We start from the raw sequence: 18,906 nt of genomic DNA, 5'->3' as shown, positions 1-18,906 counted from the left end.
AAATGTCGCTCAACTCAATCTGCAGACAAGAAACCCCTCATGCAAGCATAGCATAATTACACATTTTGATCGGATGGGGGTACACGTTGGACGGTGCTGTCATACAGTCTCTGCGCATTTGTTTTTTTTTTTTTTTTTTTTTTCTTTATCACTTACAATATTTTACGCCTATCCATAAACTTTTTCCAACTACTTACTATCTTGTCTTCTTTTACTTTCCTCACCTTTATTATCCAGTCATCCAGTTGGCCAACATGGCAGATACACCCATTATCAGGGTTCAGACCACCCCAACAACCCCTCACACTATCACTAACGCTGCTGAAAGTACTGACGCAGGTGTTGCCCCCACTCATGAGACTTCATTGCTTGACCATGACTACGATGAGTTGGTGGATGAAGACTGGCTCGACATGAACAATCCTGATGCATCTCATCGTTCTTTTAACCAGAATAAGGAAAATAGTGTTCACACTCATATCCACGTCACTACTGCTGCTTCGGACACAACGCATTCACCAGACCTGAGCAAAGTCCACAACAGCGATAACAATAATGGCAGCGATGAAAGCATTAACAATCAGGAAGTATCATTACTCCTCTCAGCCAATGACAGTTATATCAGCCAAGCTCACGTTCTAACTTCTATTTCGTCGGCACCGTCTCCATCCACGATGTCATTATTATCGGACTTTGAAGTGGATACAGTTCCTGCAGCTCCTACATCCATAGCGGAAGATAACCATATTGTCTCTGGAAGGTCAACAACCTTAACTACAGCAAGCTCAACTACTACAAGTATACCGTCCTCTTTGATGGTCTCGACCGCGGAATCATCCACACCTCAAGAACAGATAGGAAATAGTATTCCTAGCCCTTCATCGTCATCTTCGACTGATTCCGAATACTCCTTGCTTCACCACGATGCCTCTGCTGAACAGAGCAGAAAAAACTCACTTTCTGGTGTCACCGGGTTTGGATTTCAAACATTCCCTTCTTGTAGCCCATCCATCAGTGCTAGCCAACTGTCACAAGATCAAAATGGTCAGAATCAGAGCCAGAGTCAGAATCAAAACCAGGACCAGGACGAGGTTCATGAACAAAAAAATGATGATGAAATTGCGGTCACTAGTCCCTCATTGTCCGATTTTGTACAAGTTGGAAGCGACCATGGAGAGGATTTCTCGGCGTTATCAGGGAATGATTTTGGATCCACACGATCCTCCAACAATGAAACACCTAACTCTGCATCGTCTGAAGCAGTAGCCATGCCGGTCAATGACTATGAAAAAGGTGAAGAAGATAAAGCCTCTCTTCAGCTAGAACCAGTACTCTCGGCTTTGAGTGCTGTAAATACAAATGTGGGCCACACTTCTGGGTCAACAGACACGATTGTTCCAGCTGGTACGGATGCAATGGCTGAAATAGACAAGAGACTGTCACAATCGGCTCAGCAGCCGCAGCCACAGCCACAAGCGCAAGAATTATTAGGGTCAACAGCAGCAAATAAGGCTACTGATTCGTCGCTACCTGAGCCTCAGACGTACGTATCTCCGTCTATAACAGTCAAGCGCGCCATGTATAGAACTACTGTCGAGGATGCGGAGAGCAGTAGTGGAGGAGAGCAAACAAGTGATGATCAACGTCCCGGGTTACGTAACAGAAGAAGAGGAAATGAAAGAAGAGACTACGACAATGTTCATGGATCATTTCCTACCACTACCGGACCCAGAATGCCTGGAGCTTTTAATGTTGGACTCGATGCAGAAATACCTCAATATAGTGCTGCTCAATCAACGAGCCCCTCTGCTGCCACAGCAGCGAATAACCCCCCAATGGAGGAGCGGCAGTGTAGGATCTGCCTTGGAGGAGCGGATGAAGAAGATACGCTTGGACGGCTAATCTCGCCATGTCTCTGTAAGGGCTCAATGAAATATGTGCATGTGGAATGGTAAGCTTTACACAAAGAGGAAGCTAAAGAAGGGATCCAAGAAAGCATAATATCTCTTGTTATTTTTCTATGGTAAATAACTGCTTTTTTTTTTTTTTTTTTTTTTTTTATTTAAGCCTGAATGCATGGCGTGCAAGAAGTCCCAAGCGTGAAAGCCACTACAAATGCGATACCTGCAAATATTCGTTTTCATTTAGGCGGACGAGCTTTGCACGGTATCTGGCGCACCCTTTAACAGTGTTTATCTTGACAATAATTGTATTTGCAACTGCAGTCTTTGCAGCAGGATTTGCCATGAAACTGCTTCTGTATTTGATGATGGATGAACCCCATGAATTTATCTATCCTGTTGACATGTAAGTATGCTGCTAAAAAGAAGGCTTGGTATATATTTTTATATTTTTTTATTATTTTTTATTCTGTATGTCTTGAAAGATACAGAAATAATTGTATTAACTTGCACTAACTCGTGCTTTTATTATTTTTACCGTTTATTGGCTGATGACTAGTGATGACTATGATGATGACGAGTTGATTCATCTAAAGGAGAGCGTAGTCATCTTTAGGACACCTGACAGCTTACGTGCCGTCTTTAGGATCGATAAGACACATATGGTATTTGGCTCTTTCTTCGTAAGCATCATTGGATTCCTCCAGCTACTCTTATCGACGCTCTGGATGGGCGGTGGAGGCGGTGTATTCCGGATCGGGGGCTTCGGACTTGGGGGAGGTAGAAGGAGAGGTGGGCGTGGTGCTGATCGACAGCGTGAAGCTGGGATTGGAGGTGTCCTTATGCTGATGATTTTGGTCTTTGGTCTTTTCAAATCCGTATATATGACCTATCAGTTCGTACACCGGGTATCACGGCGCGTTCTTGCCAAGGCAGAGATGATGGTATTGGAAGTGCAGTAAAAGTAGCAGCAAATCAAAGAGATGGTTCTGGAATTAATGAAAGCTAAGATATTTTACTAATAAACAAACAAACGAAGTGGGATAAACAAAGCTAATATGGATGAAGGAAGCATTCCTGTGCGGTCGGTTGGTTGAAGATGAGTTTAAAATAAAGGTTACAGATCTAAAAGTTGTCGCCCTGGCTTCCAGCTTATGTCCAAGGCTTTGGTTTCGAGCACGTGGCTGCCCACACAAATCCCCGCGCACAAACCACTTTTTTATACCCCTGTAAATATAAAAGGTAACAAACTAACAACGCGAAAGATTCGTGCGAGCGTTGACCATCGGACTCTTGCATCAAGTAATAACATCCCTGTGAAGCGAAAAGCATTACGTGTAAAACACCACATGGTTTCTTCTGCAGCACTCTTCACCTCAACCTACTTTTCTACTTCCACCACCACAGCTACCTTTGGGGTTGCAGCACGTAGAAAGCCTAGGGTACCTTTGTTATTTCAATATCCTTCTAGGGAAACTAAAGAGTCAAAACATGATGCACTCATCATTCAGATGATCAACAATGGTCATTCATGGGCTGACATTGAAGCCGTCGCAGGCGACACAGCATTTGATCGCTACTACAGTGTGTTAGACCCTGTCCTGAAGAATCTTTGGACGCCAAACGCTATAGAACGCCTTAATACGGTCGTACGGGACCATGCCGCTGAATTACTTGAAGAGGCAGCTTCTGAAGCTATTCGAATAGGCACAAAAGCAGCAAAAGCAAAAGTAAAGGCAGCAGCACTACCCTTACTCACCTCAACAACCACTGACTCTAGTCCAAGTTTTAGTATTGAAGACGATACCAATGCTGATACCAATATTGATACCAACATCGAAGACAAATTGTTATGGTGGGATTGCATTGCTCGTGGCGTCAATTCAACAGCCAACACCTGCTTATATATTTGGTCAACATTCGGTGACGGGCGGCCATTGCCTGAAGACGAAGTAGAAGAAGAGAGAAAGCGCATCCAGAAGATACGGGAGCAAACACAGCGGCGTATTCAGATAGAGATCAATACGGCCCGGAAGCTATTCGAAAGAGAAATTGCCGCCCGTACCAAGGCAGAGAAGGAAGAGCAGGAATGGTTGGATGCAATTCGTCTTGCAGCTGATAAAAAAGAGCAACGAAAGTTACAGGCGGCTCGCCATGCAGCCGAAATAAAAGAAAAACAAAGATTATTTGCTGCACATCTTGTGGCTACGAAGAAGGGACAAGAGCAACTACCTACCGCCCGTATTACTCCTGAAAAGAAGAAAGGAGAACAGCTACTCGTTGCTATGAGCGATCGAAGAAAACAACTAATGCAGCTCTCTGGGACGGAGCAGGGAACTGAAAATGGAAATGAAGGAAAAAGTGAAGGTTCTATTGATGAACTGCTCAAAGCACGGACCCGACTACAGACAGCAAGGAAATCAGTGGCCCGGCTGTTAAAGCAAACTCAGGCAATAACGCGAGAGGACCGTGATGCAGACGTAGAAGCAGTAGCTAAACCGGACGCACGAATAGAAAGACATGTAGGGTCTTATGCAGACATGAGGGCTATATTAGCAGCAAGAGCAGCGGCAGCGACAGCAGAAATGATAGCACTGCAAGGTGATAAGAGCCGTCAACTTAGCGCAGCAACGCTTATAGGAACTATTGAGTCTATGAAACAGAAGGAAGAATTGATGGCAAAAACAGTAGTTCCTTTGGAAATAACTGGCACCCATCATCATCATTCTAATGATGGCGACAGTAGATATAGCGCAAACGAGAAAAATACTAGCAGGAATAGCAGCCATAGGAAAACCAACCGCAACAACAGCGTTAGCGATAACAGTATTAATAACAACGGTTGTAATGATAGTAACACTAGGAACAAGAGCATCAAGATCCATTCTAGGAGCAGTAGTAACAGCAGAAGAAGTTCGATACCAGCGCTTTCATTATCACCCGGCAGTATCAGTCCACCTCTCTCAGACCACTCCCCTATAGTGGAGCACCAACGATCCTCATCGCGAATCAACATATCATTCAGACATCTGCTAAAGAAAAAGAAACCATTACCATCATCGTCAAATATTGTTGCTGCTGCTGCTGCTGCTGCTGCTACGACTGCGACCACTGTCATTACAGGGGAACCGAAAGAGAATGATAAAGCAATGTCCTTGCACTCCTCGGCCCAGACGAAAAAAAGAGTAGGAAAACTGACGCAGGTCCAAAAAAAGGTTCGAAAGCTTGTGCAAACCAAAATTAAACAAAAACAAGAGCGGAAGCAGCGAATTGAAAAGCTCATAGACGGTGTGAGGGCCAACAAGAGAGATCTTAACTTCAACTTGGTAATGGGAAATGAAAACGAGATGGAATCCAGTGAGGAGGATGAAAAGAGCATAGATCCAAGCAACGGATCTGAGGATGTTGAGCCCTATAAGCCGTCTAGTGTAATACCAAATTACGAAAAGATGGCTATTCTTCAGGAAGAATTGCCTGCTCAAAAACGTCGAAAAAGGAACAGCCATGACTCTTCGGATAACTTTATGGTGGATGGAATGTCAACTGAAGCAATGGAGAAAGAAGTAACTAGTATGAGTACTCAGCTAATATTCAATGACTCAATATATCGCGCTTCTACACCGTCATCGTCATCCACGTTATCACCTCCACCATCATCAGTATCATTAACACCGTCAATGTCACCAGTATTGAGCAACAGCTATTGCAAATCGAGTTTGACTGATCAAAATCAAGGAGTTGGAGCAAAATACCACTCGTCATCCAAGTCATGGATTGAGGCGCAGCGCACTCTAAGTTCACTCTCAGATGTCGATGTGGATAAAAGCTTTGGTCATCGCCATCAAGGGCCCTCAGATGAGTGCAACGTGGCTCAGAAGCAGCAGGAACAGTCCCAGCAACACGAGTACTCCATTGATACTCATACAGCCCAGACTACGGCGTGTTTAAAGTCAGAATCTCATCAAATACAGTATAGATCATCACATACGATCATATTAGCTACCGCGGCAGCAGCAGCAACAACAAAATTCAAGCTTGTACCGACTCCTAATACATCAACATCCTCTAGGGCCTCCGATCCTAATCCTAGTGCCAATCTTGGTGCCACTAACTCAAAGTCTAATCAGAATCTCAACCCCAATAATGTCTCTAATCGTAAGCCTAATCCTAATTCCATTCTTAATATCGATACCAATCCTGGCCCCAGTTCGAATCTTTACCTACAACCGCAACAGCAGCCTATTTTTACAGCAGAGGACGTCTTTAAGATTTGGGATGTTCGACAGCAAGTTGGCGACAACTGGGAATATATTTCCGAACGCGCACTAGGAGGCAAACATTCTGCACAAGCTTGTCGTGCCTTCGTGATGGGAGAATAGCTTTCTTAGATAATAGGGTAATGGAGGAGACGGGAAAGACATTGACAGCATCTTGCTGTGCCGTTCATTATTAATACTATTGTTATTATTATTCCTTCTTACTCTCCCTCTTCTCCCGTGTACATTTTTTATGGAGTCTCCCATAAAAAGAATGGCTTCATTAACGTTATCGGTTGGCTGATTTGATTTAAACAGATGATTCCCTTTTTAAGTATTATATTTATGTTAGAGCTGGAATGTCTTGATTTTCTGCTCTGCACGTTCTACCCGTCGACGTACGATGTCCAATCCATAATACTCCTCCAGATAATCAATAACAGCTGGCGTTGTCGTTAAGGAATTGAATGTTCGCCGTTCTAATAAAGACAAAGACAAAGACAAAGATGTATGATGTATGATTAAAAAAAAAAAAAAAAAAAAAAAAAAAAAGTTCCAAGCGGCATTCCAAAGAGAAGAAAAAGCACGATTTTTTTTTTTTTTTTTTTTTTTACCGGCGTTGCTCATGGATTTTTCAAGCATGAACATGAGATGATGATGGAAAATAAACGCGTTGGTACCATAGGATAACGCCAAATCTACATAATCTTCAACGCATTCCCATGGTGTGACATCATATCCTGCAAATAACGCAGGGTTTTCGAGGATACCGCGTGCTGACATTGTACCTTTATAAAAAAAAAAAAAAGTCCAATATTAAGCTTATTTGACGCTAGTTGATTCAATCACTGAGATAGTTGAGAGAATGAAGGAAAAAGTCTATTTCTTACCATCGACGTTTGTTGCCTCGACAATCTGATTGGCATCTGCAACAGAAAAGACATCTCCATTGGCAATGACAGGTACAGTGGAGACCTCTTTGACTAATTTCATGCCCTCCAAGTTGACGGGTTCTGTTGATTTTTGTCTCCTGGTCCTTCCATGAACTGTGATGAAATCTACGCCCACTGAAAGTGCCCTTTTAACAAACTCCTCTGTTTCTCTTGAGACGAAGGATAAAAAAAAAAAAATCATTCAGACGCATTGTGCAAAAGAATTAATAACTTTTTCACTTTTGTAAAATGGTTTTTTACCGCAGATCTTTATGAATTCTGATTTTAATGGAACAGGGGACATTCACGCGAGCCTTTGTCATCCGGATCATATCTCTGACAGTTTCCGGATCGGACATGAGATGGGAACCAATTTTTTCTTGGATAGCCCATTTCTGGGGACAACCGCAATTGATATCAATACCCGAGACATAAGGAGAAACTAACTCTGCAGCGTTGGCAAGATCCACACCATTAGAAGCTGCAAACTGAATGACGACGGGGTCGTCCAATAAGTTTGTTGAGAACTCACTATCGCGAGCATAGTTGCTAGCAGAGAAAACATTGGCAAGAATCATGGGCGTATAAACAATATCACAATTGTATCTAGAAAGAAGCTTCAACATTTCTTGCTTATTAATTTTTTCATTTTTTTCATTTTTTCATTTTTTTCCTATATTTGAGAAATGCTGGGAAATCTACTTACCTTCGCACTAATTCTCGAAAGGGCAATTTACTGTAACGAACCATGGGAGCACAGACGTTCAATGGCCTCGTCCTGGTTGAGAACAGTTGCATGATATCCGTCCTGGGAAGGCTGTTCTCCGCAGATGCATTGCTATCACAAGACATATTTACGTTTTTTATAGGGTATGGTTTAAATGAGAGACTTCGAATCCATTAAAGATGCCCTTCCTTTTTTTATTCATTTGCATGTTCAAGCGCATGTGCATTGTGCACAATCAGTTGGTTCAAACGCAGTCTCAGACAGATCCGCCACCAAATTTTTAGTATCTGATAAAAGGTAAACAAAGTTTCAATTGTTGTAGCAATGTCCGAAGTGAAATATCATCTCAACATTATATTAATAGCTACTAACTTCAAAACGCAGCTTTTCTTCTCGGTCTTGAAGCATAGCACCTTTCTGCAAAACAACTTACTACTGTACATGTAGTTATTCTTTATTTTTACAGACAGAAAAAAAAAGTTTCTGCCGTTGGATGTACATGTATATATATATATTCGCACATCAAAACCCTATTTTGCCGAAAAGGACGGGAAAAGTGGGGTTGTAAACGAATAAGGAGGGATGTTCTCTTCTACATGACATGAACAGCACTCTACTAGTGTTTTCCGTAGGAGAAGGTCTGCATTTATTTTACATGTCGGTAGAAGGAAGTAAAAAAATCGCGTGCATGTTTGTTGTGCTCAGCCTTTCAACCATTTGAGGGTGGCCAGCGAATAAAGCTTGAAAAAGTAAAAATAAAAAAAAATCATCCGATCAGGGTTTATTTCATGAATGCGTATTCATAAAAGGACAGCCCTTGATACTTGTAGTATATAAGCTAAACCCTAAATTTGGGAGTGCAGATTTGTGGAGATATGTTGCAACCAACGGATAGCAGAATCATGCCACTTTTTGTTCTTCAATCTTAAACGAAAGAATAGGGCTCTCTTCCCTGTCAGCCAATTCAGAAGGGATACAACCCCCATGTCCAATGGTGTGCTTGGAGTGTAAATGTGCAACAACATTTATACTCATGGAGGTTGGATTGTTTGATTGTCTGTCAATTTGTCCGAGAAGTTGTTTTTTGGAAGTTACATTGGATTTGCATGCAGCTCATGAAAATTTCACAAGGATAGGATACAAATGAACGGATTATTCAGTCAGATTATACAAATATAAATGTATAGAAGTATATATATATATTTTATGCAAATAAGCAATTAACCATTTTCCGTCTATTCAAACCCTATTCATTCAAACGTCCATTCTTTGATCCAGCTACAATATATATACATAACATAGCAATTCTACTCATCCTCTTTCCTGTTTTTGTTAAAGGGTATGGGTAGATAAAAGTCATTTTTCTGTCACTTTTGGGAAGAGGAGGGATGTAAGGATGATCTTGTCTTTGTTGAAGGACCGATCCGATTAAGATGACCCCAAGCTGTCAATAGGGCATATCAGTAAGTTTAGGGATAGAGCACGTAAGGGAGAGGGAGAACGAGAACAGTATCCAGGTCAACAAACCAGCAAGCATGTAAATAAGTTAAAAAGAAAAAAAAAAGATAAGAATACGTTTTTATCTTCAAACATCATTCGATTTTTTTTTTATTTCCAGCAACACTCTGTCTGATCTCCTCTCTCGATCCACATAAATATCCAGGCACCATTCTTTTTTTCTTCTCTTTTTTGCCATGTCTAACCTTTCTTCCTTATCCTCTTCTCTCTCAGAACCTATTCATTCTTCTACTCCGTCTTCTTCTTCATCAATTGCCGCTTCTAACAACATGGTCGGATCAATCTCCAACACCACCTTCCCCGCCAATGTTGGCATCCATGCCCTTGAGTTCTACTTCCCATCCAAGGTAAGCAGGTTACTACAGCCAAAGAGAACACATGCTACAGCCTCACAAATGGACATCTGCTACTACTGCTTTCATTGAGAGAAACAAAATACGAATTACAATGAAAAAGAGAGGAAGTAAAGAAAGAAAAATCAGTTGTCCTTCAATTCCCTTGTTTTGTGGGGATGACTTTTGCATTCAAGGAGCAGCAGCCATACGAATCAGATCTCATTTCACTTTTTTTTTCTTTCTTTTTTTTTTTTTTTTTTTTTTTTTTTTTTTGGTAACTCATTACATTTCTTGTCATTTCTCATCTTTTAGTATGTGGATCAAGCCGAGCTCGAACAGTTCGATGGTGTCTCGGCTGGGAAGTATACCATTGGTTTGGGTCAAACCAAGATGGCTGTTTGCGATGACCGCGAGGATGTCAACTCCATCTCATTGACAGGTAAGAAAACAAACAGAGCAGAGCTAAAAAAAAAAAAAAAAAAAAAAAAAGCTATGCTGTTCCGGTGGGAACTCAAAAACTATAATCTTCTTGAGAACAACTTCATGTGGGCGAATTATCTTCCTTGACATATTGGACAAGGATCAGAAAATATGATAGTCATAAGCCGTAGTCGTTATCGTATTGCATCATATGAAAACAACTTTGAATCGGCATAGAGCAACCAGAATGGCACAATGGCTCGACTTTTCATTACGTGGCTGCATGAGTAACCGTCGGAGGAAATCGAACACGAAAATATGAAAATATTCACATTCTGTTTAATATTATTTATTTCATTTTTTTCATCTCTATTCGTAGTTGTACAAAATTTGGTTGAGAAGCATAACATTTCATACAAGGATATTGGATATCTCGAGGTCGGTACAGAGTCCATCATCGACAAGAGCAAGTCGGTCAAGACTGTCCTCATGTCTCTCTTTGAAGAGTCTGGAAACTACGATGTCGAGGGTATCGATACTAAAAACGCCTGCTACGGAGGCACTGCCGGTGTCTTCAATGCTGTCAACTGGATCGAATCTTCCTCCTGGGATGGCCGCCTCGCTCTCGTTGTCGCTGCTGACATTGCCTCCTATGCTGAAGGCCCTGCTCGCCCCACCGGCGGTGCTGGAGCTGTTGCCGTTTTGATCGGTCCTAATGCCCCTATTGTCTTTGATCAGGGTGTTCGCGCTACCCATATGAACCACTTGTGGGACTTTTACAAGCCTGAACTCGCTAGCGAATACCCCACTGTCGATGGCCACTTTTCCAACACATGCTACATTCGCTCCGTTGACGCTTGCTACAGTCTGTTTACCAAGAAGTTTTCCAAGCGCCATAGCCCCAACCCTGACCAGCTTATCAAGAATGAAGATCTTGACTTTGTTGCCTTCCATGCTCCCAACTGTAAGTTGGTCCAAAAGGCCTATGGACGTCTTGCCTATAACGACATGCTTCAGGATCCTGAGAATGAGATGTATGCTTCCGTGAAGGAGTATGCCAAGTTTGGTCATTCTGAGGAGTCTTACTACGACAAGAACCTTGAGCGGGCTATGATGCAATTCACCAAAGCAGAGTATCAGAAGAAGGTTATCCCTTCAATCTACGCTGCCACCAACGTCGGTAACATGTACACAGCATCTGTTTGGGGATGTCTTTCGAGCTTGCTCTCAGCCACTCCTGATGAGAATATCTTGAACAAGCGTATTGGTGTATTCTCATACGGATCTGGATCTGCAGCCACGTTCTTCTCGCTAAAGGTCGTTGGTTCGACTGAGAAGTTCCGCGAGACTCTTGATATCAAGGCTCGTCTGGATAACCGTGTTAAGGTCACCCCTCAGATCTTTGCGGAGTTGTTGAAGCTGCGTGAGGAGACTGCCTTGCTTAAGGATTACAACCCCATTGGTGACATCTCCACACTTGCGAAGGGCACTTATTACCTGCAGCGCATTGATGAGAAGTTCCGCAGAACATATGGCCGCGCTTAAATCTCGTCTGTTTTTTATTTTCTAATCTCTCTTTTTATCTCTTTGTATTATACAATGTTCAAATAAACTTTCCTCTCTACTCTTTTTTCTTTTCGTTGTCAAGGAGTCGCAAAATGTAGAGGGCCTAAAATGAGTCATGGAAAAATCAAGCCGCAGCATGAGCTTTGTAGACTGCGGTCAAAATGGACCAAGATTGAGTACATGTTGTATCAGAAAGTCTCTGCAGACTCATCTTGTAATATAAATGTATATGTATATCATTAATGTTGTTTTGCAGGTTTGTTGAAGGGGCCTTCTCAGATGCAATAAATCATAAAGCATTAAAGATTTAAAGATCACCAATAGCCCCTTAAAAAATACAAAAAAAAAATTCTTATCCTGCACACATACCAGGCACAACTTGCAAAAAAAAACGATCCTCATTCGTTCAAACCCTTTTTTTTGTTTTGGTTATTCTTCCTTCCTCTTTCTTTCTTCCACAGTTTGTCTTTACCCACGAGCACAACAAACACTCCATTCATTCTCATGTGTAAGTTTTGCAAGCAATAAGGATGTTATCCATAATACACATTCATATTCGGATATACGCAAAGCAATTGAAAAGGCAACTGTGGGAGAATATCACAGAAAGTCTCCGCTACTTGAGTCAAACAAAAAAAAAAAAAAAAAAAAAAAAGCTGTTTCCAGAACCTAGAGAAAAAGAGCACTAGCTGAATGAACAAGCAACAAATGATGACCAATGCATGTTTGTTTCGAGACTTGATCTTGAGGAATGTGCTTGTCGACTGCCTCTGCCCATACGACGCGTTTGAGTCTAATTTTCTATTTTCCTTTCTCCCGAATATACAATTCACATCAAACATAATACAGCCGCTGAAGGCTCCACTGCTCCTCAGGCCGCTAAGGCTAACAAGATGGCTCCCAAAGCTGCTAAGAAGGAGGCTGCCTCCACTGGTGCTGTCCAGATTGGTATCGAGTACAAGAAGGATGTTGATTTCCCCAGATGGTATCAACAGGTAAATATGAAGTCTTGTCATCAAAGACAGAAACAAAGGGCTTTCTTGGATTCCAAGTTGATGATCATTTTTCTAATCATTTTTGCTCTGTGTTTATTCAATGAATGTTTGTGTTATACATTAGGTCGTCACTCGCTCTGAAATGCTTGAGTACTACGATGTCAGCGGTTGCTACATCTTGAGACCTTATGCCTACAGAGTTTGGCAGGAGATTCAGCGTACGTTTTTTTTTATTTATTTATTTATTTATTTTTTAAAAAAAAAGGCCAAACTCTCTTTATCCTTTTATATGATAATAGTGTAGACAAAAAGCTTATTTATATTATGATACCTTTGTTATCAATGCAATAGTCTGGTTCGATAGAGAGATTCAGGAGCTTGGCGTTGAGAACGCATACTTCCCAATGTTTGTCCCTGCCAAGAACTTGGAAAAGGAGAAGGATCACGTCGAGGGCTTCGCCGCTGAGGTTGCTTGGGTCACTAAGGCGTATGTTTATTTTAATTTTATATTCTTTGCCATTGGAGCTTTTATTAAGGCGAAACTTGCATCAAGTGCTTGGACATCAAAAAAAGCGGGCATTATATTAATTCGCTCTCGTTTTTCATTTACCTTTGGCTTCTTTGTTTTACATGGTATAATAGTGGAAACAGCAATCTTGAGGAACCCTTGGCTGTCCGTCCTACCTCTGAGACTGTCATGTACCCCTACTATGCCAAATGGATTCGCTCTCACAGAGATCTCCCTCTTCGCTTAAATCAGTGGTGCAACGTTGTTCGCTGGGAGTTCAAAAATCCTCGTAAGGAGTCGTTGTTCATATATCAAAGCAAGGTATATTTAAATATAAGATGTAATCAAATCGTTTCTGACCCTTTTCTCCATATGTTTTAAAAACAATTATTATAGAACCTTTCCTCCGCACTCGTGAATTCTTGTGGCAGGAGGGTCACACTGCTTTTGCTACCAAAGAGGAGGCTGACAGGGAGGTTTATCAGATTTTGGATCTGTATCGCCAAGTTTATGAGGATCTTCTTGCTGTTCCCGTCATCAAGGGAATCAAATCCGAGAATGAAAAGTTTGCTGGAGGATTGTATACTACCACCATTGAGGGCTTTGTTCCCACTACTGGACGCGGTATTCAGGCTGCCACCTCCCACTGCTTGGGTCAGAATTTTGCAAAGATGTTTGGTATCTCTTTTGAGGATCCCCAGGGACCTCTTCCCAACGGCGAGGCTAGACCCGCTCTTCATGCCTGGCAGAACTCTTGGGGTTTGACCACCCGTAGCTTGGGCGTTATGATCATGGTCCACGGAGACGATAAGGGCTTGGTCTTGCCTCCCCGTGTTGCCTCAATCCAGGTTGTTGTCATCCCTTGCGGTATCAACGCCAAGACTACAGACGAAGATAAGGCTGCTATTGAGGAGCGCATCGGAGATATCCTTAAGCAGCTCAAGAAGGCTGGAATCCGTGCCAAAGCTGATGACCGTACCACCTACTCGGTCGGTTACAAGTTCAACCACTGGGAACTCCGTGGTGTCCCTGTTCGTCTCGAAGTTGGACCTAAGGATGTCAAGAATAACCAGGCTTTGGCTGCCCGCCGTGATAATGGTGAGAAGGTTACTATTCAGCATGCCGAGCTCGTCAAGGAGGTTCGTGAGTTGCTTGATGATGTCCAGAGCAACCTGTTCAAACGTGCAAAGGAGACCCGCGACGCCAACCTGGCCTATGTAGATGACTGGAAGGACTTTGTCCCTGCTTTGGACGACAAGAAGATGTGTATGATTCCTTGGTGCGAGGAGCCAGCTTGTGAAGATGAGATCAAGGAGAAGAGTAAAAGCACTGGCGTTGCTACGACGGAGGTTCAGGACGAGAAGGCCCCTTCGATGGGTGCTAAATCGCTCTGCATCCCTTTGGAGCAGCCCCAGGATAGACCTATTGTTGCTGGAGAGACCAAATGTGTCTCTTGTGGAAAGGATGCTAAGCGCTGGGCACTGTTTGGACGTAGCTACTAAAAAAAAAAAAAAAATAAAAAAAAATAGAGATTTGATGCGTCTTGAGAAATATATAGTTCAGATCTGAAATGCAAATAAAAAATAAAAATAAAAAAAAAAAGTTTTTTCAAGCTAAAGCCATGGAATAATTTGTTCCGCATATTACATGTTTGATTGCAAAGATATTTGTTTTTGGCAAAAATGCAAGTATGCTTTAATACGTTGATTGGAAACGGAGAGAGTAGACTGTAGCTTTTTTTTTCCGATCATGGTTGATGTGTGTACAAATTGTGCGAGTTTTAGTTGGGCCACAACAATTGCCTAGAGTTTGCCTGCAAACCTAGCAAGGTTGAAGATGTGTAATGTACTTCGAAGCGAGACTCGTAATCGTCGACCAAGGTGTTGAAGAGTGTTAGAGCATTCCATAGCTGATTAAAGTCGAGGGAGTGACATCTCAGGACTGCAGATGCAGCAGTCATATTGGAGTACGTTGGTCGAACAGAGACTGTTGGTAAAGTAGGCGATGAAATCGGATCTGAAGATGATGAGGAAGAGGCTGAGGAGATCATGCGATTGAAAGGATCTTGAGCTTGATCGGTCCAATAACCTAAAATGTCGATGTTGATACCTCCTCCCATAGCAGCACCAAAGAGATCTTGGGTAGCATTGGAGAGCATTTTCCGGAATATCATGATCGAGAGTTTTTGGATAAAAGAAGGTTTCCTCTTTGAGGTGTTTGTTACCGCTGCATCTGCCTGTAATTCCATTTCACTGTAAGGTTCAAAATAGGAAGAGAAGTTGGTTGGATTTTTTTTTTATTTCTGTTCACTCAATTGCAAGATTATTATTAGAAAAATACAAGTAGCGTGGTGTGTCTTACATTGTCAAATAGATATAGTAATTTTCAGATGGAGTGTCGCATAGTCTAGTCAGTATTGTAGGTTGTTGTTTCTTGGACTTTTGTTGTGCTGATATCGATGTACCAGTAGAATCTATATCCATACTTTGATCCTGATCCATTTGTTCTATTTTTTTTTCCTGGATCGCGTCCTTTATCGCTTGACTACGTGATATGAATATACAATAAGGAGTGGAGGAGGGTATAAAGAGAAAGAGAGAAGGAAGAAGGAGAGAAAGAGGCATTTTACGCAGATTGTGACTGTGATCTTCATTGTATACATTTTGATTTTTTTTTTTTTTCCTTCTCTCCCATGAGAGTCTACGCCTCCACCTCTTATTTTTTTTTTACTGGACCTGCATCATCTCTGACATCTTTCTTTTTATTTGTTTCTTTCACTTCGATTATCCCCATTCATTGCTCTGGATCTTCAACAACTTGCCCAGCTTCTAACTTGTGTTTTTTATTTTATTCATCTTTTGTTCCATATCAATATACATACACATACACATACACATACACATACACAAACGGATAAAGATTTAAACAATGGAACAATCAAACACTAATATTTCGCTGGTACCTCAAGCACCCAAGGTGCCAAAGACAGTGACGGAAAAAGAGAACACTCGTCGTCTAATTGTTGTTTTGGAGTCAGCCTGTCTGGAGACATACAAGGTTGGCAAGGACAAGGATGCTCGTTATCAGCTGCTTAACTGTGATGATCACCAAGGGATCCTCAAGAAGATGGGCAAGGAGGTGACTGATGCTCGTCCTGATATCACTCATCAGGTAAAATACATGCGAAAAAAAAAAAAAAAAAAAAAAAAAAAAGAAAAGGGGGAAAAGCAATGAACAGTAGTGCAATTGTTCCTGATAAAAGGACGATCTGCTTCTTTTTTTTTAAAAAAAAAATCTTTTTATTACTGTTATTATTATTGCTATTATTATTGTCATTATCTTTTCCAAAGGAAGAGAGAGGGAGAAGAGGATATTTGATTTCCCATGAGACAATTGGAAGTCTCCCCCGATTTCACTTGTCTGTATACTCTGACTTTGATCCTTTTCCTCACGACTGTACTTGAATCGATCGCATCAATGACACCAATAAGTGAATGTAATACCTTTATGCTGCTCTTCTTTTTTTATTTTTTTTATTTTTTTGTCATTTTTCAAACAACGACTATTACTTTTGCTGGCTGTGGGAATTTTTTTTTTTTTTTTTTTTTTTTTTTTTTTTTGAAACTATTCTTTGTCATCCATTGCTGGTTACATCTTTGCTCTTTCTTTTTTCCTTTCTTTTCTTTTCTTTCTTTTATTGCACCATCATGTTATAATTTCCATTATACTATACGCCTAATCTAGGATCTAAAGTAAAAGAGATATCCTAAAAAAAAAAAAAGAGAGAGGGAAAGGCCTTGAAACGAAGGTGTCAATAAGGCCATGGTGTATGCACATTGTCTGCATGGTTGGTGTGACAAAGCAAAAAGCCACTGTGGCGTCTTATTGATGATTGACTTGTTATTACAGTGTTTGCTCACTTTATTGGATAGTCCCTTGAATAAGGCCGGTCTTCTTCAGGTCTACATCCATACTGCCAAGAATGTCCTAATCGAGGTGAATCCTCACGTCCGTATCCCAAGAACGTTCAAGCGTTTCTCTGGACTCATGGGTATGTTTTTATTTCTAGTAAACAAAGCCTTCCCTGATTCTTTCATGATCATGATTATATGGTTGCTCTATTAGGACCTCATCTGATAAACCTATCTTCTTTCCTCTACCACGCGACATTGTACTGTAGTTCAATTGCTGCACAAATTGTCTATTCGCTCTGTCAACGGATCGGAAAAATTACTTCGTGTCATCAAGAACCCTATCACGGATCACCTTCCTACAAAGTGCCTGAAGCTCGGTAAGCAAGATTGAAATCGCTTTTTTCAAAAGGATTTTGTCTTGTAATTTCGATAAATGTTAAAAGAAGACATGGTATGAGTGGTTTCTAACATTGTTATTGATTGAAATGGTCTAATCTATTGAAAATCACAGCTTTTTCGTACGATGCCCCAGTGGTCGCTTTGAAGGATTTCCTCCCTACTATTCCAGAGGATTATTCGATCTGCGTCGCTATTGGTGCCATGGCTCATGGAGAGGACAACTTTGCTGATCATTACGTCGACAAGAAGATTGGAGTATCAGGATACCCTCTTTCTGCATCTGTTGCTTGCGGAAAACTCTGCTGTAGCGTTGAAGATCTTTGGGGTATTGTCTAGGGCTAGAGCTTCTTTGTGTGTGTAGTGATGATGAGAGTGATTCGAGTCTTCGTTCGAGGTTAGGGTTCAAGATCAATGACAGGATCAGAGAACATGAACTTGACGCGGATATGATTGGGGATCATTTTTGCTCTTATTGATTTGCTATATTCTTTTTTTTTTTTTTTTTTTTTTTTTTTTGCATCGTTGTTGTCGTTGTTACTTTATATATTATTATTCTTTCTTTCTTTTTTCAATTGTTTTGATATGTTCTTCTCTGCATCCACATTGCAATGTACAGTTATATTTTCAACAAATGTCATTATCACCCTCTCTCTTCTCTCTCGCTTTCCCCCTTTCGTTTTCCTTATTTTTTTATTTTATTTTTGCATAATTCACTATTCAAAGACACCGAAACGCTCACAAACCACCCTCTCCATTGATGGGTCAAACTTCGCATTCAACTCGGAGGACCTATTTTCATTTTTGTTTTTCTCTCTTACCTCTCCCACTCCTCTGTTGCATGCATGTATGTCCCTTGGCAGAAATGTAGAACAAATACATATAATAAAAAAAATAAAAAAAAATAAAAAAAATATTTTTTTTTTTTTTTTTTTTTTTTTTCAAAAAGATGGCAAAAGATATTGAACAATAGGGATAGCGATGATGTCAAAGATGTCCTGAAAGATATTTCTTTGAGACACTTGAAGTCAAAGCGAATCGAAGCAAAGCAAAGCAAAGCAAATTAAAAGAAATCCCTGGTTCATGTATCGTCTCCATGTTTTATGCTTTCTGCTTATTTCACTCGAACTTGAATTGGAAAACGATCTCGGCAATTAAACAATGCAAATCAATGTGAGGGATAGTTTGAAAGTTGATTGCATGAGCAAAAGCAATACGAAATTCCAGCGTACTGTGGAATTTACGTGGCCTCGACATGCTTTTTGGCCTTGGTTTTGTTTGATCAACAAAATGTAAATATTAAACAGATCAGAAAGGTTGTACGAGTGCATAAGCACGACTTAAAGTTAAGCTAGACAGAAAGGTACAAATGGTCTAACGTAATGGATTGAATTGGATATGCGATTGGTCTAAAAGGGGTGTCGCATGGCCATACCAT

General features: G+C 41.0%; 7 protein-coding genes across 7 annotated transcripts; 5 read left to right on the top strand and 2 right to left on the bottom strand.

Moving 5' to 3' along the window:
* The first annotated feature begins 159 nt into the window (after positions 1 to 159).
* On the top strand, positions 160 to 2,944 carry BCR41DRAFT_384371 (hypothetical protein). Its single transcript, XM_022027557.1, has 3 exons — positions 160 to 1,951; positions 2,068 to 2,307; positions 2,461 to 2,944. The coding sequence occupies exons 1-3, from the start codon at positions 255 to 257 to the stop codon at positions 2,861 to 2,863; spliced, it is 2,340 nt and encodes a 779-aa protein (XP_021884588.1). The 5' UTR covers positions 160 to 254; the 3' UTR covers positions 2,864 to 2,944.
* Positions 2,945 to 3,180: 236 nt separating this feature from the next.
* Positions 3,181 to 6,480, top strand: BCR41DRAFT_347972 (hypothetical protein). The gene has a single exon (XM_022023198.1). It carries the CDS (start codon positions 3,251 to 3,253, stop codon positions 6,278 to 6,280), a length of 3,030 nt encoding a protein of 1,009 aa, XP_021884587.1. The 5' UTR covers positions 3,181 to 3,250; the 3' UTR covers positions 6,281 to 6,480.
* Positions 6,481 to 6,505: 25 nt separating this feature from the next.
* On the bottom strand, positions 6,506 to 7,839 carry BCR41DRAFT_376887 (hypothetical protein; the record flags this gene model as incomplete). The annotated part of the gene is made up of 5 exons (XM_022027072.1): positions 6,506 to 6,636; positions 6,772 to 6,945; positions 7,048 to 7,259; positions 7,351 to 7,695; positions 7,796 to 7,839. The coding sequence occupies 5 exons, from the start codon at positions 7,837 to 7,839 to the stop codon at positions 6,506 to 6,508; spliced, it is 906 nt and encodes a 301-aa protein (XP_021884586.1).
* A 1,576-nt stretch (positions 7,840 to 9,415) lies between these two features.
* BCR41DRAFT_347969 (hydroxymethylglutaryl-coenzyme A synthase C terminal-domain-containing protein) lies at positions 9,416 to 11,714 on the top strand. Its single transcript, XM_022023197.1, has 3 exons — positions 9,416 to 9,681; positions 9,982 to 10,108; positions 10,469 to 11,714. Exons 1-3 carry the CDS (start codon positions 9,511 to 9,513, stop codon positions 11,632 to 11,634), a joined length of 1,464 nt encoding a protein of 487 aa, XP_021884585.1. The 5' UTR covers positions 9,416 to 9,510; the 3' UTR covers positions 11,635 to 11,714.
* Positions 11,715 to 12,548: 834 nt separating this feature from the next.
* On the top strand, positions 12,549 to 14,660 carry BCR41DRAFT_368334 (prolyl-tRNA synthetase; the record flags this gene model as incomplete). The annotated part of the gene is made up of 5 exons (XM_022026374.1): positions 12,549 to 12,650; positions 12,775 to 12,868; positions 13,002 to 13,137; positions 13,293 to 13,447; positions 13,555 to 14,660. 5 exons carry the CDS (start codon positions 12,549 to 12,551, stop codon positions 14,658 to 14,660), a joined length of 1,593 nt encoding a protein of 530 aa, XP_021884584.1.
* Positions 14,661 to 14,842: 182 nt separating this feature from the next.
* BCR41DRAFT_384366 (hypothetical protein) lies at positions 14,843 to 15,842 on the bottom strand. Its single transcript, XM_022027556.1, has 2 exons — positions 15,520 to 15,842; positions 14,843 to 15,410 (listed from the first exon to the last, which is right to left on the bottom strand). The coding sequence occupies exons 1-2, from the start codon at positions 15,780 to 15,782 to the stop codon at positions 14,939 to 14,941; spliced, it is 735 nt and encodes a 244-aa protein (XP_021884583.1). The 5' UTR covers positions 15,783 to 15,842; the 3' UTR covers positions 14,843 to 14,938.
* Positions 15,843 to 15,862: 20 nt separating this feature from the next.
* BCR41DRAFT_347964 (Alpha/beta knot methyltransferase) lies at positions 15,863 to 17,957 on the top strand. Its single transcript, XM_022023196.1, has 4 exons — positions 15,863 to 16,329; positions 17,068 to 17,209; positions 17,339 to 17,449; positions 17,584 to 17,957. The coding sequence occupies exons 1-4, from the start codon at positions 16,087 to 16,089 to the stop codon at positions 17,805 to 17,807; spliced, it is 720 nt and encodes a 239-aa protein (XP_021884582.1). The 5' UTR covers positions 15,863 to 16,086; the 3' UTR covers positions 17,808 to 17,957.
* Positions 17,958 to 18,906: the final 949 nt, after the last annotated feature.

Source organism: Lobosporangium transversale (assembly GCF_002105155.1).
Source record: "Lobosporangium transversale strain NRRL 3116 chromosome Unknown BCR41scaffold_6, whole genome shotgun sequence".
NCBI lineage: Eukaryota > Fungi > Mortierellomycota > Mortierellomycetes > Mortierellales > Mortierellaceae > Lobosporangium > Lobosporangium transversale.
This window is presented reverse-complemented; position numbering and strand designations above follow the sequence as displayed.